Source organism: Myotis nattereri, assembly GCF_964212035.1.
Source record: "Myotis nattereri genome assembly, chromosome: 14".
Taxonomy (NCBI): Eukaryota; Metazoa; Chordata; class Mammalia; order Chiroptera; family Vespertilionidae; genus Myotis; species Myotis nattereri.
In genome coordinates, this window is record NC_138089.1 from 35209373 (window position 1) to 35234412 (window position 25040).

At 52.3% G+C, this 25040-nt stretch overlaps 1 protein-coding gene across 1 annotated transcript in view; it reads left to right on the forward strand.

The window, feature by feature from the left end:
• The window catches only part of RAB6B (RAB6B, member RAS oncogene family), a 48943-nt gene extending 24120 nt beyond the window's left edge, over window positions 1-24823 (forward strand). Inside the window, exons 2-8 of the mRNA XM_081106174.1 lie at window positions 3300-3358; window positions 14662-14715; window positions 14926-15031; window positions 15694-15805; window positions 16831-16924; window positions 20481-20547; window positions 22732-24823. Of these exons, the coding sequence (XP_080962300.1) occupies window positions 3300-3358; window positions 14662-14715; window positions 14926-15031; window positions 15694-15805; window positions 16831-16924; window positions 20481-20547; window positions 22732-22796 (557 nt within the window). The 3' untranslated portion in view covers window positions 22797-24823. The remainder of the gene's footprint in view (window positions 1-3299; window positions 3359-14661; window positions 14716-14925; window positions 15032-15693; window positions 15806-16830; window positions 16925-20480; window positions 20548-22731) is intronic.
• Window positions 24824-25040: the final 217 nt, after the last annotated feature.

A 25040-nucleotide genomic window follows, 5' to 3' on the forward strand; every position in this document is an offset into this window, starting at 1 on the left:
GATGAGTTGGAAATCAGAGCTTCGTTCCCGGTCAGGCCCCTCATCCTGGCCTCACTCAGCTCTGGCCCTGGGCACGAGGCTGTCAACTCATTGCCCCTTGTAGAAAGTGGGGGTGACACGAATACCTGCTTCAGAGTGGAGGACTGCACAGGTCGGTGCTGAGGGCTCAGCACAGCATAGCTGCGGCCGTGGAATCCTGCAGCTTCAGGCAGCAGGTGTCCCGTCTGCTCTGTTTACTCCTGTCATGTAAATCCTCCTGGCACGGCCCCTGGCGTGCGCCTGGAACAGGCTCTATAAACACACGTGTAGCCTGTGATGGTTATCGTGGGAATGTTCAGAAAATATTGGCTGTGGCCAGGCCCCCACACCTGTTCCTCCTGACAGTCCCAATAAACAACTTGTTTCCTTGGGATTTTCTCCTCCTACCCTGTGAGCCAGTACAGATCCACTGCCAGTGGCTGGTGTCCCGAGAAGGAGCGACTCGGCATTGGAAACCCTGTGGGGATCTCTGAGTTTTCAGCTACTCCACGAACCTCCTGTTCCACTTTGTGTTTCCACTGTCTTTCCTGCCTGTCTGCTCAGCTGCCCCGGGGAACAACTTGAGAGAAAGGAATCTCCCCACCTTCTCACCCTGCTCCCCGATGCTTGTCCCTTGTCCCCCAGGAGTAAGATGCGGGAGTGTCACAGCCCAGGGAAGTTACCAGTGGGCCCTGCCATGCCTCTCTTCCCGAGGAGGAGGCTGTAGCTTTTGGAAAAGGAGGAAGCTGTGATCCCTCCCATTTGTCTGCCTCTCGCTGGCTCAATGTTGCTCCAGGATTTACGCTGGGGTCCCCTTAGCAATCTCCAGCCAGGCCGTTCTGGGTGGGGAGCCCCCACTTCCCACCTTCATATGAAATTTACAGGGAGATTTAAAGCAATTGGAAAGTACTTTACAGATTAAATGCCCATCAATAGCTTTTCAAAGGACAGTTTTCAGTTGCAATTAGAGGAGACCTTGGGTGCATTACTGCTCACCCCAGAGAGGTTCTTCCAGAAATATGGCTCTTCTGACACCAGCTGGGGTACTGCAGCCCTTCCTGGCACTGCCCCCCAGAGTTGGTGTCAGACTCCCCAGTTTAAGGGCGTAGTCCCCAATAAGACTGCCAGCCACACATGGGGTTCCCAAGGACACCACACTCTGACCAACTGGCGACAAAGCCAAGGGCTCCCGTGACCCTCCTCAGGCTCCATAATTCACTAGAACGGTTATAAGGTACCAGTTTTATTATAAAGAAGAATGATCAGGAACAGTCAGATGAAGAGACATGACGGGCAAGGTGAATTCAGTAGTGGTGGCGGTATCAGCTGTTACCTGCTACCTACCTCCTTTCAGTGTTAAGCATTTCCTGTGTGCCTGGCACTTTTATTATCTTAATAGAGGCCTGGTGCATGAAAATTCATGCACTGGAGCTGGGGTCCCTCAGCCCGGCCTGCCCCCCTCTCACAGTCTGGGAGCCCTCAGGGGCAGGAGGCGACCTAGCGATCAGGGGAAGGTGATGCCCCCATCACACTTCTGCTGCTGCCACTACTGGCAGCGCAAGCCTTGGCTGGCCCTGGTTACCTGAGCCTTGGGCCAGCCCTGGGCAGCTGGGCAGCCACCACCCAAGGATTGCCTGCGCCTCGGCTGGCCCTGCTTGCCTGAGACTCAGTTAGTGGGGTGTGCAGGAAGACCCGAGGCCCCTGGCAGGGCTGAGAGGACTCCAGCGGCAGGCGCGCAGAGCAGCCAGCCTCGCCCCTGCTGTGGGCACTGCCATCTTGTGAGGGCATGATGGTCAATTTGCATATCACCTCTTTATTATATAGGCTTTCATTTCCACTACTGCCCTTGGAAGTCTCTGATGTTATGTCCAAATGAGGCATTGAGGTCCAGAGGGGCAGGGACCACCTCAGAATGATGGAGCTAAACAGTACGCCAGCTAGGACTTGGATCCAGTTGACCCATTCCTGGTCAAAGGTGGAGCCACCTAAATTTGTCCCAAACACAGTCCAACAGGTGTTCCTTCTGCCTAGAAGACTGTTGTCTTTCCTTTACAGCTGTGGGCTGACAGGAGGTGGCTGCCCTTGTCTGTTAGATGTTGTACCACTGAGGCCTCAGAGAAGGACCTTGCCCAGAGGAGTCCCATGGGTCACCGTGCTCCATTCAGGCAGTGACAAGCCACCCCGCCAGGTGGAGCCCGTGGATATCCCGTCCGAGAATCGGGGAGAGGCAGATTGGAGAACTGGCTCTCCTGCTTGGGTGCTGGCTCTCCTGCTTTTCAACCAGGGTTGTGTGTTCCTGGCAGCTGGAGCAGAGGGGACTGTGAGCCAAGCTCAGCTGTGCCAGTCCCTTCTGAGCCTCCCGGGGCCATGGCAGACTTGATGGGACAGTGTAGAGAAGCATTCCATGCTGGGCCTGACCTAACAGATGTTCCTTCCTCCCCGTCCTCCCCTCCCAGATGATAGAAATGCTACAGTAGGTATTTCTGTCGCTGCCAGGCCCCAGGAGACCGGCACAGGGTTGGGTCAGAAGCCAAACCCTGCAGTTAGGGAGATAAGCAGCACTTCTGGGATTCCTAAGAGACTTCCTGGTTCTCTGAGCCTTAGCAGTGGTTCTCAGGGCATTTGCAAATGAGGGCGGGCGAAGAGGGGGAAGCCAGGGTTGTCATTGTGATCCTGCTGGAACTTACCCAGCGAGACCCAGGGATGCTAACCGTCCTACAAGGAGCTGGACAGTCAGGCACACTCTTCCAAAAAATAGTCCTGCCTCTGAGAGACACTGGGCAATGTCTCATTTACGCCCCCTGCTGCCTGGTTCCTTAGAAAGCCACTTCCTCAGCAGTCTGCGGGCTGAATGAATGAGAACTGAACAGCATGCCCCCACCGCAGCCTGTGGCCAATGACAAGGCAGTGTTTCCGGGAGAACGTAGGCCAGTGTGAGGGGAGCATCAGTCTTGCACGCACTTGCTCCAGTTCTTCATATACGGCTCTGGCGTCAGTTACACTCTTGTGGGCCAAGGAAGATGTTGGAGTTGGGTGGTGAGAATTCACAGGGCAGGGACAGGCCTCCTTCTCGGTGCCTGGCAAGAAGTCCCTTGCAGCCCAGCCGGTGTAGACTCGGCTGCCTTGCTCTGGGTCCCTCTCCCAGGGTCTGCCTTTCACTTCTGTTTCCGCATCTCATCTTTCCTTTGGGCTTCTTTGTTATCCGTTGTCTTCATGTGAAATGTGTTTAGAGGAACCTAGCTCGGATGCCGTGGCTGACCCCCTCTCTTCTTGTTTTACAGTCGGAAAGACGTCTCTGATCACGCGGTTCATGTACGACAGCTTCGACAACACGTACCAGGTGAGGTCCTGGGAGCCCCTGTTCCCCATCACCCATGGTGTCTGCAGCCAGGACAGTTGCCTGGAGACTATGCTGGTTTCTCTCCGGGGCTGGCTAGTCCTGAGATGAGAATAGGATGTTCCCAGGGCCCAGGACGTTGGTTTTGCCTTGAAGGAGCCTCCCGTCTATGCCCTGGCCCCAGCCCAGTAATGACCCTGAGCCCTTCTGAAGGTCCAAACCTTGGCAAAGGAAATGTTTTCCAGGAGGGAAAGGACACGTTTCAGTCTGTGTCACCTTGCTGCCCATGGGCAGGTCTAACCATTACAGGGCTTGGTTACTTGGGTGGGTTGTCACCTGGAGGAGGATGGACAAGATGCAAAATAATGGAGGTGAAAGAGCAGTAGGAGAACTTGCTCCTTGAGCATGGTTATATTTGCTGGACCTCATGCATGTGTGTGCACACACTCAGGCATGCACACACACACAGAGTTGCTGAGGCACTCTCTTCCCTGGAGAGGTTGATGTGATGGGCTTGTACTGCTCTACATGGGCAGGAGGCTGGATGGAGTGACCCCTGGCTCCTCACTCTCACGGTGGTCTGGGGTCAGCCAGTGGCCCACATGTGGCTCCAGGTGGCCCAAAGGGGGTCAGTAACATTTCACTTTCCTGGCACCATGGGTGATTGAGAGGTTTGTGCAAATGAAGTGAATTTTCCTTACAATTATAGCTCTTTGCAAAAAGGCACCAAATTGAATCATTTCAGTTATTTTTAAGAAAAAAATAGTGTTTTCTTCCTCAAAACAGAGACAAATAAAATGCATTTTTCTAAGCCAGTGGGTTCTGTGAGGTACCAGTTCCAAGGGGTGTTAGTAGGCTTTATTTGAGAAGAAGGCAGGCAGGAGGGTGTAGTACTTGTGTATATTTAGGGAACGCTGATGAGCAAAAGGAAATGAACTTACGACTGCAGGACTTCTCAGGGCCCTGACTGCATCAGTGTGTGGTTTTGTGCTGAAAGTGGGGGGTAGTGTGCAGGATCTCCCAGATGTTCTGGCCATGGGATCTTTTTGTCACTGAGTCCTCACGGGGGAAATATTTATAGAGCACACTGGGGACGGCTGGGTAAGGGCCCCTCTGCCTTCCTGGACTGACCGAGGATGCGGAGCACAGCTCACTGCCGATTGCAGTTCCGGGTCTTCTCTTCAGCCTGGGTCTTCCTCTGGACTGGGCATCGTCTTTGCCCCAGATGCAGCCCTCTCTCTGCCTCTCTCTCGAATTTCCTGCTTTTCCTCTGCAGTCGTCTCAAATGCCGGGGAACTAGTAGACTTGATGGAAGGGTCAGAACACAGGCTCTGGGGGAGGGGCCCTGGGTGATAGGCACAGCCCTGGGCACCGGCTTTGGGAGGGTGATCTCAGCCTCACTGCCTTTGTTGTGTGCTTTCCAGGCTGGGGCTTTGCACCGATACAGCCTTAGCAGAGGCCGGCCGCCCCACAGGGGAGTTCTACCACACTGACCTGCATTTGGGATTCCATCCCAACAGATTGCAGTTCTGGTGTCTGACCTAGTATTCAGAGTGTGTGTGTGTGTGTGTGTGTGTGTGTGTGTGTGTGTGAGAGAGAGAGAGAGAGAGAGAGAGAGAGAGAGAGAGAGAGAGAGAGAGGGAGGGGGAGAGAGAGAGAGAGAGAGAGAGAGAGAGAGAGAGAGAGAGAGAATATTCTATTGGAAGTTTTTGAATTACCAGGATACTTATAATGCCTCTTGTTGGTGTCCCATTGACTACAGTGAGATGCTTGACTGCTTGGGGTTCTTGGTAGTGCAGATGGTGATGGTGACCTTTGCGGTGTCCTCATTGGCATGGATCAGCTCCTCCCCATGTTGTTTGAGTCCCTCAAAATCTCAGCCCACCTCCCTCCAGTATCCGCTTGCTCACTGCTTGTCCCGAGGCCCGCTCGCTTGCTGCTCCCCACACAGTGACACTGCCCCAGCCCCACTCCTTGGCTCATGGTGTCACCTCTGCCGGCACGCCCTGCCTTCTCTGCTGTGAAATGTTCTGACTCATCAAAGCTCAGGGCACGTTTGTCTGTGTTCCGCCCCCTCCATGGCACCCTCTCCCTTATCGCGTTGTCCTGGGCTCTCTCAGCGTCCTGACGCCACAGGAGCTCCCCTGTGCTCTGGCTCCTGGATGGGCTCTGGGCGTGGCTGGGGCCAGGACCCCTCAGATCCACCACTATTCGTGGGCCCAGCACCGGGCCTGGCCATAGCTGATGTCAGACACCTGATGGTGTCAACGTGGCTCCGAGAGACACTCTCTGCCTTGGTTTTAGCCCCACCAGACTGAGAGGCCGGAGGCCCCATGTCCCTGTGGTGAGAGGGGAGAAAGCCCAGGGGGGGCAAGTGCCCTCCACCCGGCTTTGCTAACTTGTTTTCCCAGCAGGTAGAGTTTCTTTCCCGTCACCCTTTAAAATGGTAATTAGGCTAGGAGGCCAGGGCTCCAATTCCGTGCATACGCAGGCTCATCTTAATGAATTCTCTGGAGGTGGAAAGGGGGAAGTGTTATTTTGTTTGCTTTTCTTAACTCAGTGGCAGAGACATTTGGGAAGTAGACAAGCTCCCCAAGGGCTCTGGGGGATGTTCCTTGTTGTCCCCAGCACGGTGACTACTCCCAGCTACCCCCACGGACATCCTGCCCATCAGCCAGGCCCGCCCAGCAGAGCCTGCCGCCAGCCCACCTCCATTAGCTGAGGTGCCCAGACAATTCCCAGAACCAGTCACCTCACCCTCCCTCCCATCCTTCCTGTGTGCCTCTGGCTCTGCCTCCTGCCTCCTCCCTCCACTCATTCTGACAACAGATGTTTGTCAAGTGCTTACTTGCTTGGAGAGAAAGTAGGAGAAAATAGAATCTGACCCCACCCTCAGCCTTGCGTGGAGGGCAGGGGGGCAGGAGGGTCAGCCTCATCTGGGTAGCAGTCAGTCCTCCCTCTGCCTGGGGCTGGACATGCTGAGGCCCCGAGGGGCTGGCATGAGGACCCATGAGGACCTGGCTGGGCAGAGCCGGGCTCCCCTGTTAGACCTCTCAGGGGCGCTGTCCACCTGGCAGGCCCTGGGGAGATGCCACCTGGACAGCCTGTGGGCCCCTGGAGAGCAGATCTGCTGCTGCCTCCTCCCCTCAACACACATGCATTTTGTTCTCCTCTTGGCACATGCATCCCCAGCCTCTGCCACCCCACCCGTCACCCCATCTGATCCACTCACTAGAAGCAGCAAAAAAATAAAATTGACAAGCATCCTGGTGAGAGTCATGGCTCCACAAATCTCTTGTATAAGCCCCCAACTAAGAAATTATTTTCAAAATTTGCGATGGGAGAAACCTTCTTGTACCTGTGCTGTGATGAGACTTGACCCTCTGTGTGGCCAGGCCCCCTCCCCTCTCATAGGCCAACAAAACACACCTGCAGGCCTGGTCCTTGGGCCACCTGCTTGAAACCTGGCTAGAGCCATGTGGCGGCCTCGGGCCTCTGCAGGTGGCCACTGGGAGTGGGAGGGAGGATTCGGAGGCAGCGAACTCTAGGGTTTCTCATGGGTCCCTCGTGGGTCCTCTCGCTTGGCTGCACTTACTGGGGGTATGGCCAGGAGAGTCACAGGCCGGCTCAGTCATTAGTATTTTTTAAATCTCGGAGGTGATTGCAATGAACTTATAGCCAAGGCTGGAGCCACTGGCCCATTCCTGGACCGCCCGCCCCTAGCCGATTGGGCTGCCCCAGGAGAGGGGCCCGGCCTGCTGGCACCTGCCTTGCTGCTTCCCGGAGTGGAGGAGCATTTCTGGAGGAACTCAGAGCTTTACCTGCATGGGGGCGCTCCTGGGGACCCCGGGAGCCAAGGGAAGGGGACGGAAGCTGAGTCCATGGAGCCCTCGCAGGCGGAGCGGTTGCCTGAGGCGCTCTCACCCCTGGCAATCTGCCTGAGCTGCCCGAGGCTTTCCTCTGCAGCTCCTGGGTCTGTATTAGCTTCCTGGGGCTGCCACCACAAATTACCACAGACAGGGTGGCTTAAAACAACAGGGATGATCCTTCCACAGTTCTGGAGGCTAGAAGTCTGTAGTCAAGTTGTGGCAGAGCCACGCTCCCTGCAGAGGCTCTGGGAGAGGATCCTTGCCCTGTGCAGCGTCCGGGGCTGCGGGCGTTCCTTGGTGTGGGGCTGCGTAGCCCTAATGCCCGCCTCCATCTCCATGTGGCCTTCACTTCGTGTCTCTGTGCATCCTCTTCTCTACTCATGAGGACACCAGTCACTGGATTTAGGGACCCACCCTGAATCCAGGATGATTTTCATCATAAGACCCTTAACTAATTACATCCACAAAGATCCTTTTTCCAGAAAGGTCACACTCTGAGATTCCAGATGGACAGAATTTTGGGGGACACTCTTCAACCCAATGCTGGGCTCTAGCACCTCTCGGTCTGATCCCACTTAGGACCAGACTCTCTGGCCTAGGCCTCAGAATGGTCTGCCCTCACCTCACCTCCCAGCCTGGACCCCTCCAGGCCCCCAGGCCCTTCCAGCCCTTCACCTGCTGCATCTGACCCGGGGAAGCCATTTCCCCAGGACCCTGTCTGGGCAGCATGTCTCTCTGTTCTCACAAGGTTTTGCAAAACAATCAGATGTTTCTTTGTGTAACGCTGTGAGCTGATTTAATAAAGCAGTTAGGGTCACTGCGGCCGGGTCATTGACTCTGTGGCCCATTCCTCTGCTCTGCAGCCCCCAGACCAGTGTCTGTCTCCACCCTAAGGACTCAACCCTGCAGTGCGGGGCTGCCTTTCGGAGGAGCTGGGCTCCAGCTGGGCACAGCAGCACATCCTAGGGGCTCTGGGCGGGGCATTTGACAGGAATCACAGTGTGTGGACAGGGGTGCTTTGTCCTGTGTGGGGTTCGATGCTCTAAACTCTTTCTGGGGCACCAAGTTCTACTGCTCCTTGTCCAGCCAGACTTAGGCAGCTAGTCTGGGGGTTGCCAAGGGTGGGCAGCCAAGCCCCACACCTAAGATGCCCCCACATCGCCTTTGCTGGTGGGCCTGAAAAGGGGATCGGTGAGGAAAGGGGACCTGGGTATGGGTCAACCCGAATATCCTCCTTGAACACACACTCATGCACACACTCATGCACACACTCATGTACACTGGCCTCCCCTGCTGGGGCCAGGGAAAGGAAAGGATGGGGCCTTTGGAAATAAGATGCTGAGCATCTTTCTGTCAATGGGCCACTATAAGGAGATGAATGAGCCCTCACAGAGCTCATAGCAGTGGAGAGACAACCAGGAGAGAGGGGTTTCCCTGATGGGTGTGGGGAGGTGCCTGGTGTATCAGCTTGAAGAGGAGGTGCAGTTAGGCAAGGGGCAACAGGTCCAGGGGTGAAATACCCCTGAATGCTGGTCAGCTTGGCGAGATGACCCTGCCCTTAGACCCACTAGGGCACTGCCAGTCATCCAAGTGCTCCCTATAGACATTAACCTGGTCCGGACTTGCCCTTGCTCTGACACCTTTTCTTGTCCTCCCTCCTCTCTGCTGCCTTTCTCTCCCTCTCTTTTGATGAGCATTTATAAATTAGGAATATGGTCACCTCGTACAGAAAGCTGAAAAGTGGCTTAAACAAAGAAAGGCTTTGGTTTCCCAGATGCAGGAAGTCGTGGTGAGACCTGAGGTGGCACAGCTGTGCAGTGATGCCGTCAGACCCCAGGCCCTTGCTCTCATGCTGTTCCGCCTTCTTGCTGTGTGGGTTCTCGTCTTCACGCAGGCTTGCTGTTGTTGCTCCAGGCGGCACATCTGCATCCAAGGCAGTAAAAGAAAGCAAGAGCTGCCTGGTGTGGCTCAGTGGTTGAGCCTGACCCATAGACTAGGGAGGTCCTCCAGGGACCAGGAGGTTGCTGGTTTGATTCCCAGTCAGGGCACATGCCCAGGGTTGCAGGCTCGATCCCCTGTCCCCAGCTGAGGGTGTGCAGGAGGCAGCTAAATGATGTTGATGCTTCTCACTGACGTTTCTATCTCATCTTCTCCCTTCCTCTCTCTCTCTCTAAAATCAATAAAAACCTATTTTTAAAAAAAAAGAAAGAAAGAAAAGAAAGCAAGAGCTACCCTAGAATGCCCTCTCCCTCCGAGCAGACTGTGGCTTATGTCTTATTGGCCAGAATTGGGTCACATCATCACCCTTAACCTCTGGGGAGGTTGGGAAAGCAGAATTTCGCTTTTACAGTCTCTAGGCAAGCAAGGGAGTAAGAGGTTGCCAGCGGGTAACCTGGCATCTCCCCAGGGCCTGCCAGTAGCTACTGGTGAGTCCCTAGTAGCTACATTTCCTAAGTTGAATGGATCCATGATGCAATTCTCTGCCCCATATTGTAGTAATCCTTCCTAATTCACTTTGTAGGCTACACTTAGGTAGCTCTTAGACAACCTCAAAGTCCACCACCTGGAGCATCTTTTGTCCTAATGATTAAAGACGGCTTATGCCAGTGGTCGGCAAACTGCGGCCCCTTGAGTGTGGCTCCTCCACAAAATACCACGTGCGGGCGTGCACGTACAGTGCGATTAGAACTTCGTGGCCACACTCAAGGGGCCAAAGAGCCGCATGTGGCTCGCGAGCCGCAGTTTACCGACCACTGGTATGCACTTGGATCTTTATGTGACCCTTCAGGAGACTGCTCAGGGATCCGTGAGCAGATTGACTGGTTTTGATGAAATGTAACCCCTTATGTAAAGTTGGAAGGTGCATATTGTTTGGTTGATGTTTCAGACCACAGTCAGGAAATAAAAGAGCAACCAACAAATATTTCGTTGGGTGTTGACTAGCACAAGCCACTCTCCACTTAGAGGAAAGTGGCCACCCGGACTGTGTAGACTTTGAAGTTGAGGTACCTGCGCTGTGCCTCGTACCCCGCATCCCCTTCCCCAGAGCACATAGCTGCTGGCAAGGACAGACCCAGCCCAGCATGTTTTCCAGGGATTGCTGTCTCCTTCCCCACAGCACCTGCTTGCCAGTCTGAATGCTTAAGTTTTGCCAACCTCATTTGCATGCTAATTTGCATGACTTTACCCTGATACTCTCATCTAATGGTTGGTGGTGTGGAGCACAAACAGCAGCTCCATTGTCGAGGGCTTGTCAGGCCCAGCTGCTTTCTGCCACTTAGGGATGCTTCCCCAGCCACGGGCCAAGGCCTGGCCAAGGCTACAAAAAGACACACATACACTCCTTTTCATGACTTCTCTTCCTGAGAAGAGAGTCTTGAGTCAATTTATGCAAATGACCATGCAAATTTCCGCTGCCGACTTTATTACTGTGTCTTGTCAGAATGTGGATGCAAAATATATTTCATAATAAATGCACATAGCAAAGAAGATTTCAACAAGTGCCGCAGGGAACATCTCTTCCCTCGGGGATCCGCTAGGCAGTGGAAGGTTTTGTGCAGATGGAGGCGTGTGATGTACGGTCTGCGCTGTGTGTCTGAGCCCCCGTTGACACTGCTTAATACCACCTTTAGAAGATAAAGGTGGATGTGGCTATGAAATCTGGGCTTGTTACGTTCCTCGTGTTTTGTATAAAATGAAGCACCTGCCATTTTTCATAAGCAGTACCGTTTGCCAGCAAGATGATATTAAAGGAATAAATAAGCATTGCCAGGTTTGGGGCGACCCAATCACAGCAGAGTCAGCCCAGCCTCCCCAGAGGGCATTCCAGGAGGCTCCTGCAGCACTGCTCAGGAGGGGAGGGAATCGTGATGGCCGTGGACTGGCGGGCGAGTCCCCAAAGTCAAGCCTGCTGTTCATTTGTCCTGATATCCTCTTTACATCCCTGTGGCCTAGTTACCAGCAAGAATAATGTACTCCAGCCCTGGCTGGTTTGGCTCAGTGCATAGAGCATCGGCCTGTGGACTTAAGGGTCCCAGGTTCAATTCCAGTCAAGGGCATATGCCCAGGTTTCGGGCTCGATCCCCAGTGGGGGGCATGCAGGAGGTAGCTGATCAGTGATTCTCTTTCATCATTGATGTTTCTATCTCTCTCCCTCTCCCTTCCTCTCTGAAATCAATAAAAATATATTTAAAAAGTAATAATAATAATAATTTACTCCATACCTTATAAGTGGAAATGAAGTGCGAAGAACGAATGCTTTGACCAAGACTCTAAGGCAGTGGTTCTCAACCTTCCTAATGCCGCGACCCTTTAATACAGTTCCTCATGTTGTGGTGACCCCCAATTTCATTGTTACAAATTGAACATAATTAAAGCATAGTGATTAATCACAAAAACAATATGTAATTATATATGTGTTTTCCGATGGTCTTAGGCGACCCCTGTGAAAGGATCATTCGACCCCCAAAGGGGTCGCGACCCACAGGTTGAGAACCACTGCTCTAAGGCGAGCTAGAAGAGGGATGTGGTCTCCTTTAGAACCCACCCCTTTGAGGGTCAGCCTTTCCTGAAGTTCTGGAAACACTAGGATGTTAGGAGGAATTATAAGCACAAAGATTCCCAGGGCAAAGAAGCTTGGGAAACGTTGGGTTACATGAAATTGTTCATGTTTCTTCAGAGCAGGACGTTTCAGAGCCTTTACTATGCCAGTGTGCTTTATGGCTCTCCACTAGGGGCTAGAACAAGCATGTCAAACTCAAAGGCTAACATGGGCCAAATAAACGAGGCATGCGGCCCGCGGGCCACAAGTTTGGCATGCTTGGGCTAGAACAGCCGTGGGCAAACTACGGCCTGCGGGCCAGATCCAGCCCGTTTGAAATGAATAAAACTATTGAAAAAAAAGACCGTACCCTTTTATGTAATGATGTTTACTTTGAATTTATATTAGTTCACACAAACACTCCATCCATGCTTCTGTTCCGGCCCTCCGGTCCAGTTTAAGAACCCATTGTGGCCCTCGAGTCAAAAAGTTTGCCCACCCCTGGGCTAGAATATGCAGCCTTTCCCAGAAACACCTGGTCACAGATCAACCAATGTTCTTCCAAAGGAACAAACAGAAATCCATAGTCTTAATCACAATGTGTAGGATATAAGTAAAAATTACTAGACATAGGGAGTAAAATTCATATTCAAGAAAAAAGGAGAGGCTAGCTTTGAACAGGAGCAAAGAAGTACTTAGAGCCTGGAAGGATGTAGGGATAAAGCCAGGAACATGTAGACAACTGTGCAAATACTGTACTTTTTAAATCCTGGCTCTGCCACTCCCAGCTGTTGACGCTGGGAAAGCACTCTTGTACTCAGTTTTCTTACCAGTGACATATGAATACTAATGAACATGACCCCTAACATAGGTTATCAGGATTGAATAATGCATGTACAGCACTTAGCACAGTAGCTGGCAAATGATCACTACTCCGATGTTTAGTCATTGTTACAGCGGTTATTGTTATATTAGAGTGTAAAACCAAGGAAGGAATTGAAGTGGTTTATTCCTGCTATTGTAAAGTAGGATTTTAGGCCATCTTCTGAGAGTAATTTTTGCTGAGGATGTGGCAGGGGCAAAATAGAGGGGAGAATTCTATGGGTGGAAGCAGGAGGTGATCAAGGACAAGTCACATGTTCTTTAAATAAAACCCATAGATTTATCATTTCTGGTGCTCCTGTTCCTTCTTTAAAGATTTAAATTTCCTCCGAAGCCGGTTTGGCTCAGTGGAAAGATTTAAATTTCCATCTTTAAATTTTTCCTTCATGCCCTAGCCGCTGTGGCTCAGTGGACAGAGCATCGGCCTGCGGACTGAAAGGTCCCAGGTTTGAATCTGGTCAAGGGCATGTACCTTAGTTGCGGGTACATTCCCAGTAGGGGGTGTGCAGGAGGCAGCTGATCGATATTTCTCTCTCATCTGTGTTTCTAACTCTCTGTCCCTCTTCCTTCCTCTCTGTAAAAAATCAATAAAATATATTTTTAAAAAAAATTTCCCTTCATCCTAAAGCATGTCCTGTAATGAGGGCCCACTGGTTACAAACTATCACAGCTTTCCCTTATCTGAAAATGTTTTCGTTTTGCCTTCATCATTAAAGTTTTCACTGGATATAGAATTCTAGGTTGGCATGATGCTTGTTGTTTCTTTTGGAACTTTAAAGGTTTGTTCCATTGTCTTCTGTCCTACATTGTTCTGATGAGAAATCAGCTATCATTCTTGTCATTGTTTCCTTGCATATAATGTGTTTTCTATTTCTGGCTACTGGTAAGGCTTTTTCTTTATCTTTGGTTTCTAGCAACTTGACTATGATATGCGTGGGTGTTGTTTTCTTTGTATTTATCCTGTTTTAGGTTCACTGAGCTTCTTGGTACTGTGGGTTGGTGTTTCTAATCAAATTGGGAAAATTTTTGACTGTTATTTTTTAAAACATTTTTGGCTGATTTTGTTTCTATTCTTTTTATAAGAGCCTAATTGCATGTAATGTCAGGTCACTTGGTATTGTCCTAGAAGCTCTTGATCCTGTCTTCACTTTTATTACATCTTTTTTCTCTCTGTGCTTCAGTTTGAACCATTTCTTTGGGCCTCTCTTCAGTTCACTGACCTTTCCTACTTAAATTCGATGTATTTTTATTTTAGGTATTGTATTTTTTAGTGTTAAGATTTCATTTTTTTCCTTTTAGCATTTTCTTATATTTCTTGAAATTCGCCCATCATATTCACCTTTTCCTTTACATTTTAACATTTATATCCGTTATTTAAAAGTCCTGTCTGCTAATCCAATATCTGGGTTATCTGGGGTCTGTTTCTGTTGAGTTGTTGTTTTGATTGTGGCTTGAATTTCCTGCTTCCTTACAATGTCTGATCCTTATTTTTATTGTGTAGGGGAGATTGTTGTAGGGATTCTTGGATTCTCTTACCTTCCTTTGAACGGTGTTGAGTTTTATTTTAATAGGCAATTCAGTTATGGGCAGCTAATATTTTTGGAAGGGTTACTTACCGTATTTAAACTTTGAGGTAGATTTTTTTTGTTTTTTCCCTCAGTCATCTTAAGTCCTGAGATGACGTTCGTTCTAGCTGGCCCTTTCTGGCCTTGTTCCTGGGGAAACCTTCTCACCCAGTTTTCTCATCCCTGCCCTTTTCTATCACTCAACAAACAAACAAACAAACAAACAAAACAAACCCTGTCCTCATCTTGATTTAGCTCAGACTCACTTCCTCTGAGAGGGACGAGAAGGCTCACTGTTGAGAAAGTGGGAACCAGGAACAACAGAGCAGGACCCACCTGGCATTTGGCATGGGTGTCCCCCATTTTTCTGCAGTCACTACCTGAATCACTGAGCTTTTGCCCCTTTGCCCAAGACTTCAGTTTTGACCTGTCTGTGCTTTTCTCTAACAGGCAACCATTGGAATTGACTTCTTGTCAAAAACCATGTACTTGGAGGATCGTACGGTGAGTGCCCGACTTTAAAACATGGAGGACAGGGAGTGCTCCTTTGGACCTATCACCTGGACCCTTAGCTGGGCACCCCTGAGAGCCCATGCCTGCCCCAGAGCTGGCAGTGCCAGCATCACGAAGCAGGACCTCGCCCACTCCCCACTCCCCACCCCCACCATGAGGACCTGGCTGCCCCTGCTGACCCCCCTGCCCTCCCTGCCACAGGTGCGACTGCAGCTCTGGGACACAGCGGGCCAGGAGAGGTTCCGCAGCCTGATCCCCAGCTACATCCGGGACTCCACGGTGGCCGTCGTGGTGTACGACATCACTAGTGAGTGTGGGTCCTGGCTCCCGGGGGCTCCGGGGCCCGAGTGGAGCCCTAGCCAGTTTGCAGCATGTGTGTGTGTATATACACATGCCCACTCTTACTGTCTGAATGCAGGAAGGCAGCTGCCTGCCTCTGGGGGGTTAGTTGCCTTTGGACACAGCGTGTTTTCCACTTCCCCGCCCTCGTGCGCCAATCATGGTTGTGCAGGTTGACCCTGCTCCCGGCCCCTCTGCACCCTTGCTGGCCTTGGCTGCCAGAAAGACCCCTGCAGAGCAACTTCTGTGCCTGTGTGTCAAGGTGGGAGAAGACACTGGTCCCTGGGCAAGTTTGCCCCAGCAGCTGTGGCTCTGTCCGCTGGCATCCCAGCCCCTCACCAGGCTCCCACTAGTCCACGTAGCAAATCATGACCCTGTCACCTTCCAGGCGGGGTAAATTCTCTCCGCCAGAGAGTGACTCAGCAATGCCAGGGGCTCTCCAGGGCCCTGGGGCAGCAGCTCCACAAACCCACCTGGGCCTCCTGTGGAAGGCCCAGACCCACTGGCCTGTGTGGCCTCTGCTCCAGCCCCTCCCGGGGTCTGGCATGCCTGCTGCCCCTTCCCACCTTTCCCCTCTCCCGGTGGGGGCTGTATCTCACTCCCAGTTCTATCCCCGCTTTCCACCTCCAGACCTCAACTCCTTCCAGCAGACCTCTAAGTGGATCGATGACGTCAGGACGGAGAGGGGCAGCGACGTTATCATCATGCTGGTGGGCAACAAGACGGACCTGGCTGACAAGAGGTAGGATCAGGGGCCGGCAGGCTGGGCCCACCCTCCACGCCTCCGCAACTCCTCCTGGACAAGGAGTTCTGGGGTGCCTGGGTAGCGAGCACCCTCTCTGCCTGTACTCTTCCCATGCATCTTGGAAAGGTACCGGCGGGTTGCTGGAGGCTTTGAAAGCCCCTGGTAGACCCCTGCCCTCATCATCTCTGAGGCCTCACCTCACACTGCTGGCAGGGGCAGTTCCAGGGTGCTCCTCTGTGCATGGTCTTCATGGAGCCCCAGGCACCTGGCCCAGCCCAGCAGCGCATGGTCTGGGAACTGGCCACAACCAGCAACACAGCTGCAGGCTCCTGCCGACTTCTGCTTGTGCTGTGTCTCTGCCCGGTGATATGCCCACACCGGTGTGGGTGTGGGTCTGAAGGTCCTGGTCCCATGTGTTAACCTCAGAAGTTCAGGTCTGGCGCTGTGTCTGGATGTGACACTCTGAAGAGGCTGCTCCAGGGCACAGGGTTGACTTACATACATTTGTCCACTTAGGGGACCCAACTTGGTTAAAGGTCATGCATTGTGGGCTTCCTGAAATATACTCTAACCATTTAAGGAATAATCTGGATTAGAGACAGTTTTGTTAGAACCCTCCTCCTGACGTGAAGGAAATGGGGCTCGAAGCCTAGCTCCTCTGCCAAGTAGGCGACTTGGAGCAGGCCCTTTAACCGCAGTGCTCTCATTCGGGAAACAGGACTGATGACACCAGCCAGAGAGGCGGTATATGGCCTGCAGCACTTTACACATGGAGTCTCTGGCCGTGGCCGCTATTGGGAAAGGCAGCTGTGGGACCGCCCCACCCACCTGCCACAGGGCCTGCTTCCCAAGGGGAAGATACTGCAGGAGGAGGAGAGAAGGGGCTTGCTGTGCCCTGTGTCCCCTTCATCCTGGTCGGCTCCTCCGCCCTGCTGGGTGGGCCCCTCCTCTCAGGCTGTTCCCTCCACCTCTCCCAGGGGCTGCTCTCTACCCAACTGATGTTCCCCTTCCCTCATCTGCAGGCAGATAACCATCGAGGAGGGGGAGCAGCGCGCCAAAGAGCTGAGCGTCATGTTCATCGAGACCAGTGCGAAGACCGGCTACAACGTGAAGCAGGTAGGATGCACCTGGTGCTGATCCCTGGCCAAGCTTGGCCATAGGGCCCACGTGTGGCTTCCGGCATGGTCAGCCTTGGGTTCAGCCCTGTCTCTCCCAATGGGCTAGTGACTCGGTTGGGGTAGCCAATCAGAGTGCCCATAAACCCATCTCCTGGGGAACAAGCTTTCCCAGAGGTGGTAACGCATGCGAGAAGGAAGGAGCACTGGCCCTCAGGGCGTGTCTGGAGAATGTCATCATGAGGCGCCATACAGCAGCCAGCCCCAAGGCCCTGGAGCATGTGTGAGCGTCAGTCACCAGCTTCCGGGGGGCTGAAAGAAGCACCGTTTCCCTAGTGGCTGGGGATGGCGGTGCAGGGGTTCATGCCTTGTGCTTGGCAGAGCTCAGGGGGTGCAGGGTCAGGCAGGCTTGGAGAAAGGAGCCCACCTGGGGTGTGCTGGACCTCTCAGGAGGGGATAGGCCTGGTGAAGCAGAATCATCAGAGGAGCCATAGAGGGTCCATATTCCCAAGGAGCCCATGGTGCAATGCAGCAGGTCAGCGGACTCGGGTTGGGAAAAGCACGGTTTTGTCGGCACTGACTTCTAAGTGCTCTGTAGTGTTGTTACCTTCAGCGATGAGTGTAGGCAGCAAGCCTGTCCCAGCAGCAGCCTTGTGGCTTTATCACTCAGGGATCACGGCTGTGTTCTTATCGCCTTGCAGTGTGTTACGGTATCTTGAACTTGACACCCGTCACTGCTTCAGTATCACGGTGGTTATTAGACACCCTGCCAGCTCTTGCTGTTTTACACATTCATGCTTTGTCACTAGTTTGTGTCTTTAAAGATCTGAGAAGTGTATGTCAATACTAAGTGGCTTCCTTTATGCTCCCGTGTCGTTGATGTCACACAATGAGCAGGCGGGTGTAGGTGTCACCAGACTGCCAGAGGGGTCTGTGGTTCACAGAAGGTTAGGAGCCGCTGCCTTGGAGAGGTGACGAGGAGGGAGGATATCCGGGCCAGGGGAACAGCATGAGCAAAGGCGGGGCAGGAGGGGTGCCTGTGGCCTGGGGAGGGGACACCAAGTGGGGAGCATGGCTTGGCTGGGGTGTCACTTCTGCCCGCCTTCCCCATTGGTGCTCGGGGAACACTAGACAAGCTGCCCATGCAGCCTTGGCCCGGGTGCGGTGAAGATTCACGCCACGTGGACAGTGCCAGTGGCCGTGGGGAAGGTGGCAGAGGAGCAGAGACAGAGTGGGAGCCCCAAGCTCCAGGACTCAGTCCCCCAAAGGACTACAATGTCTCCATTCATTCGCACCCCCTTCCCAGCCTCCTTCATTGTAAGGCCAGGCTGCTATGGGGTCTCCTGGAGGAGGGAGCTACCCGTCCCTGTTCCTGGAGGCATACAGGAGACACTGGCTGCTGCTCTTTGCACAGAATGGAAAGTCCTGGGGGGCAGGGCGCAGAGGGCAGGCAGCGGTCAGGATCAGGGAGACGCTGATGCCTCCCTTCCTAGAATGGTCTGGAGCCCCACCATGGTCTGAGCAGGAGTTCAGTGTGGTCAGTTGAGATGCTGTGTGGTTCAGAGGGGTCTCCAGGACCCTAACCCTGATCATATCTGCTCTCAGAGACCCACGTGTGACCCCCAAGAGCTGCCTTCTAACTGTCAGCTTGGCCATTGGTAGAAGCTGTGACCATTTTGACGCTCAGAGCAGGGCTGCCTGGGTCAGGGCCACAAAGGAAAGCTCAGAGGAGCGACCCAGGCCCTCTGCACCCTCGCCCGATCCTGCCTGCCCCACTCGGAGCCCTTTCTGCAGCACCCACAGGGCCCACACCCTGCCAGGCAGGCCAGTGGCTTCACCACTCAGGCCCTCACTGCCTTTGGCCCTGGGTGCTCCGCAGGGCCCTCACCCAGCCTGGTGCTCCGATAAGGCTGGGCTCCGGGTGAACCCCGGACTAAGACTCACCCTGTCCTCAGAGAAGCTGTAAGCCCAGAGCCCACCAAGTTCCTGCAGTTGGTGTCCGTGGGGAGAAGGGGAGCATTCAGAATCTTCTGGTGCCTTGTACTTCCGCTCTGTACCTACTGTCACCTCCTACCTGACACTCCTGTGCACCCCGCGCCAACACACATACACCCCACACATTTCTCCCCATGCACTTATACACTTACACACACAGAAACCCCGCATGTGCACATACACACCGCACACACTCCCCCACACACTTACACAAATGCACACACATATAGACACCACACACCACACCACACATACTCCATACAGTATACACATCACATGGCCATACCCAAACAAACCCACAATACCACGTTCACGATCCAGTGTTCTTCTCTCAGAAAAGTCTCTCTGCTGTGACTGGGTGGCCCTGGCTCCCAGTGCCCAGCTGCCTCAACGCCTGTGAACGTGCAGGACTCCCTGAGAGGCTCATTTGTCTCAAGGGCAGGAGGGAAGTTGGTTCCCCACACCTGGTCCCTACGTGGGCAGCGGGACAGAAGCCCTCCTAAGGGCTGTCTCCCAGGGTCTAGGTCAGGGGTGGGCAACCTTTTTGTGAGTGCGTGCCAAAACCAGCAAAATTTCTGACTCAACATTCTTCTGCGTGCCAACCCTAATTTTTTGAGAACATGTTACGCCTACTTGATATCTCTTAAGGTGTATGTATGTGAAGAACCTTGAAGAAATAATAAAATTCATTCAAGCGACAAAAACACAGTATATGATGATGAAAAATACATTTATTTTTTAATGTATACGTGTACACTGATAGTCCGACAGAAAACTTTATGACTTTGTTTGATATTATCAGTGGGATTTTTGCTGCTGCATCACTGATGACAGATTTTACATCAGGTTTATATTTCGTGACCTTCAGAGATATGCACAAGCTACTACTTTCATCCGTCAGGCTACTCCTATTATGAGACTTAACAAAATTCATCACTGAGAACAAAGATTCACAAGTGTATGTGGATGAAACCAAAACACTGGTCAGATCTAGGAAGGCAGGGAGAGTTAAGGCAGAGGCATAGAAATTGCTCTTCCCCTCTCTCGTCAATCCATGACTATGGTCTTTAAGATAACTTGTTATGTAAAATTATTTATTTATCTAAGATGCACTTACACTGAATTTATCTGAAAAATAAAAAAGTCGATATTAAGAAAAAAATTGTAAATGGAAGATTATAAGAGAGGGTTTTGCGTGCCAGCAAAAGTTACTGGCGTGCCATGTTTGGCACGCGTGCCAGGGGTTGCCCACCCCTGGTCTAAGTCATTATCTGCACTGAGATAGGTCCCTTTCGGACACCATAACCCAAGCTCAGCTCTTCGTGACCCCTGGCCAGCCTGCTGGGTAAGAGGCCTGCCAAGGCCCAATGCTGTGAGAGGCACCGGGGGCTGGGGAGAGAGAAGTCGATGCAGCCCCTGCCCTCCAGGACACAGTAAGTGGGTCAGACAGGACAGTGAAGCCCAAGGGCAGGGTAAGTAGAGGCAAGAGGGTGGAGACACAGTGGGAGCAGAAGGGAAAGAAGGGTGTGGGGGGCTCATGCTGCATCTCCCCCTGTCTCCAGCTCTTTCGACGTGTGGCATCGGCTCTGCCTGGAATGGAGAATGTTCAGGAGAAAAGTAAAGAAGGGAGTATCCTTTTTCCTTGACGAGTGGTTGAGAGATGTGCTGGAGAAGCCATTTACCCATCTAGTTATCCTCTTAGTACTTCAGAGCAGTGGATGAGCACTGGCCTTGCCTCCAGCCCAGCTTCCCGCTGATGGATATGGTGTGGGGCTCTGAGCGGGGACGAGGCTGAGCTCCAAGGTCATTAAGACCCATCCAGCTCGAACCACCTAAGCTGTCACCTCCCAAACAGGGTGGGATACCAGAGGGATGTGCATGGAGTGGTGGGAGGGGCGGGGAGTGAGACATAGTGATGCTGCCCTTATTTACAGTGGACATCGATCTGCTTTTCACGGTGTAAGTAGAGTCGCCACTGCAGGGAGGGCTTCTCTCTTTACACTCACATATGATTTCAACACGGTTCAGCCTACTCTGCGTACACGAGGCAGCCCCCCAACAGATGCCTCCTCCCGCGTCCTGCCTGCTTCCTCCGCCCAGCCCTGCACAGCCCCTGTGCTCCCCACTGCTCCCAGGACAGGGTCACATGCCACTCACATGGTCCACCCCACACCACAGGCAACACCAGAAGCTGACATTGAGGTTCAGAGAGATCGTTTGATTTGCCCAATTAGGAAGAAAGTAGTTATTTATTATCTACTAGAGGCCAAGTGCACGAAATTCGTGCACAAGTAGGGTCCCTAGTGGCTGCTGGCTGGGGCCTCCCTTCGTTCCACGCTGCTCCCTGGTAGTCAGCGCACGTCATAGTGAGTGATTGAACTCCCAGTCGGTCAAACTCCCGAGGGGACACTTTGCATATTAGGCTTTTATATATAGATAGATGTACTTGTTTATTTATACTCTGTTATGTTATGAAAAATGTGTATATAAATATGTTGATATAGATATATTGATATAGATACACACACACACACAAACAAGATAAAAATGTATATGTGTACACACACACACACACACACACACACACACGAGAAAATCAGGGCACAGGTAAAATAAAGGTAGGAAAACAAGGACAAGAAAGATGACGTCATACTCAAAATATATGCCATGGCTGAATGGCCAACAAATGGCAAGGAGGGAAACTGATCTTTAGGAGAAGCGTGGCTTTTTCTAGTACAGTCATCCCTCTGTATCTACAGGGGATTGGTTCTAGGATCCCCCTCCCCCCCGACCTCCTGGATATCAAGCTCCACGATGCTCAAGTCCCTGCAATAACATGGCGTAGCACCTGCATATAACCTATGCACATCCTCCCATATACTTTACATCATCTCCAAACTACTTATAATATCTAATGCAATGTAAATGCTATGTGAATAGTTGTTAACTGTATTGTTTAGGAAACAATGACAAAAAATAATGTACGTGTTCAGTTCAGATGCAAGCGTTATAGTCTTAACTGCACACGTCAGCAACATTTTTTTCCAAATATTTTTTATTCACAATTAGTTGAATCCACCCACAGATGCAGAGCCTGTGGGCACCCAGGGCCGACTGTGCTTAAAGCCAGAAGAATCTCTCCCAGTCCTTAAACAGGGGCCACAAAAACATCCCTAGGATGCCAGCAACAGCTCCCATAGCAGGCCTTATACCTCCCACCCCTTCCCCCGACCCCAGTGCAGTCCCACAGCCGGCCTCGGCCCCGGAGCCTGGCCAGGCAGAGTCATTCTGTGTGGTGTGGAGGGCCTGGTGCTCAGCTGCGATCGGCCTGGCATGATAGTTTCCAACCTGCTGAGGGCAGAGGGAACAGCCCGTCTCTGCAGTTTGAACCCACTGCTCCGGTAGTTCTGATGGGTGCTTCTCCAGCCTACAGGCCCTGGGCACCGATTAAAGGCTGGAGAGGGGGCTGTGCTGAGGCCCTTCCGCAGGGACGTGGCATCCTCCGAGTCTAAGTGACACACACTGACCGGAGAGCTTGAGGGGTCCATGCTGCTGCAGCAGACTAGGGCGAGGCCCAAGGAGCCCTGTGCTTCCAGATGTGGGATCCAGGCTCTCTACCTCTAGTGCACTTTGGGGTGGGCTAGGAAGGGTGGGAGCTGGGGCCCTGCCTCCTCCCTCCCCAGGCCAAGCAGAGTCAGGTGTTTGTGGAGGGAAAGAGGGCTGGGCAGGGCGGCCTCGGGGTGCACAGGGAGGGCGTGAGGCCGGTGGCAGCTTCTCTGTGAGAGTCCTCTTCCTTAGCCCAGCCCCCTGCAGTGATCGACATCAAGCTGGACAAACCCCAGGAGCCCCCAGCCAGCGAAGGCGGCTGCTCCTGCTAATGCAGCCTGACCTGAAGGCTTCCTCCGACACTACTCGCTTGTTGTGTTGCTTCCTATTGGTTAGCTTCCTAAGGGGGGGTGGGAAACAAGCTTATCCAGATGGGAGGATTTTTCTTTTCTCTCTGTCTCTAGGAGTAGGGTGGGGTGGGGAGGGAGGCTGGGCATCAGGGATCATGTCACTCTTAACAGCTGTTACTCAAACAACTATTTTTTGGTTTGGTTGTAATATATTGTACTTTATTAAGATTGCCAAAAACGGTTAAAATTTAAAAAAAAAAAATTTAAATCATGTGTATACAACTTTTTGCCAGATAAAAATGTAGTCATTTTTATTTGAAAGATGTGCTTTTTTGTTTTTGTATATTTGTAAACTTACAGAGAACCTTTTCCACACACCTCCTCCTTCCTGTCCTCTTTCAACTCTTCATTGACTCTGCCCTCCTCCCACCTCCCCCCCCTCCCCCAGCCCAATAAACTAAAACTTTAACTGAGCAACCTAATTAGGCTCCAATCCTGGGCCATCCTGCCCTGACCAACCAGGTCCCACCGAACAGGTCCTACCTGGTTAAATCAAACACTGAACAAAGCAGCCTCTGAGGAGGCAGCTCTGACCCGTGGCCAGAATGGGACACCAGGCTTGGCCCGAGCTGACATTAAGGTCTCCTGGACGGCAGGGAGCCCGGCCCCAGGCCCCACTGCAGTTACGGCTGCCCCTCCCTTCCCCTCCCTGAGAAGCCTTGAAGGCGGGGCAGGGCAGGGCACGGCAGGGCACTTGCCACAGGCACCCTTGTGTTCTCTGTGGCCCGCTCAGTGATTGGCAGAGCAAGAGGTCCCTGGAAGGAAGGATGGGGTGCTGTTGGCAACTGTGGGTCATGTTGATGTGTGGTTGGTTCGTAGACTTGGGGCACCGTGCGTACTTCCGAACATGTTTTAACCACCCGGCCCAGCGTTCAGCACACATATCTGGGCTGAATCTAAGGGCAGAGCAGACTCATTGTGTGGCCTCAGGGAGTGTTGTCTGCAGAACCACCACCTTGAAGACCCATGTCCTCAGGTCTCAGTGCTGTTTTGGAAAAGCTGACTTCTTGATGTGCTTTGCCCCACTGGCGCGGTGCATTTGGGTGCGCAATCTTTTGCTGATGTCGTTGCCTGAGAGTAGGGCTGCGGTGGGGTCTCTCTGCCCAGACCTTTGCCATTTTTGACTCATTTCTGCGAAGGGCTAAGTCTGAGCACCTGTAAAATCTCTGAAGAGAACTCTCTCTTCTCACTAAGTGATGTAACCCACTTGGCCTGTATTCCAAATAGACCCAGACTCACCAGCCCCGAGCCTGAGAAAAAGCCAGGCAGAGAACAGCAGCTCTGGCCAAAAAACAGTAAACCCCGCCCTCCAAGCTGGCGCTGACTTCCTCCAGGCTGCTGTTGGGCATGTCCTAGGTGAGCTAAAGGGCCATCTGGGGTGTGAATTCCTCCACAAAGCAGTGCTCAAACAAGTGATTGCAATGAATCTTGGAACTTCTCAGAAACGAATCCAAAATGGCAGCCAGTAAGGGCAGCGAAACCTGGCAGGACCCACTGCTGTTTGTCCAGTGGGCCTGCCACACACGGTCAGCTAAGGAGATGGAGCGTCAGAGCTGGTCTTTAAAGAGAAATTTATCTTCAGGTGGAGAAAAGAGGGAGCAGAATTCCCGCTGAGCTCCTCTTCCTAAAGGCAAAGACCAACGTACGAACGTAATTCCAGTGTTGTGTGTTTAGTTTTTATATGTGTGTACATAATTATATATAGAGATAGACTTGTGTATACACCTTCCACACACATTCCCACAGAGGTACATGTGCTCAACGTATACTCTTGTTCTTCCTGCTCTCAAGTTGGAACTTGCGTTGTGATAACAGTTTTGAAAATTCAAAAGTACTGCGACGTGTTGAAATAAGAAGTACTTAATATTGTCAAAAAACTTGTGATTGTCTTGCCATCAATAAAATAATTACATAGATGTGTTAAACTACAGGCAAAAATAGCCCACGGGAATATGTGCACCATTTCTCCTTCTATGTACTTATATGCACGGGTGTGCATGCCTCGTGGGCCAGCACCCCCCACCATGGCACACCCCCCAGTGGTGCTCGTTGGAAGAGTGCTTACTTACCTCGTGAGAATTTACAGGAGCCCATGTTACAGCATCCGGCCTGGGTGGCAGCGAGGGCCATTGCTTGTGGCCTCTGGGACAGCCCCCATTTGCAGGG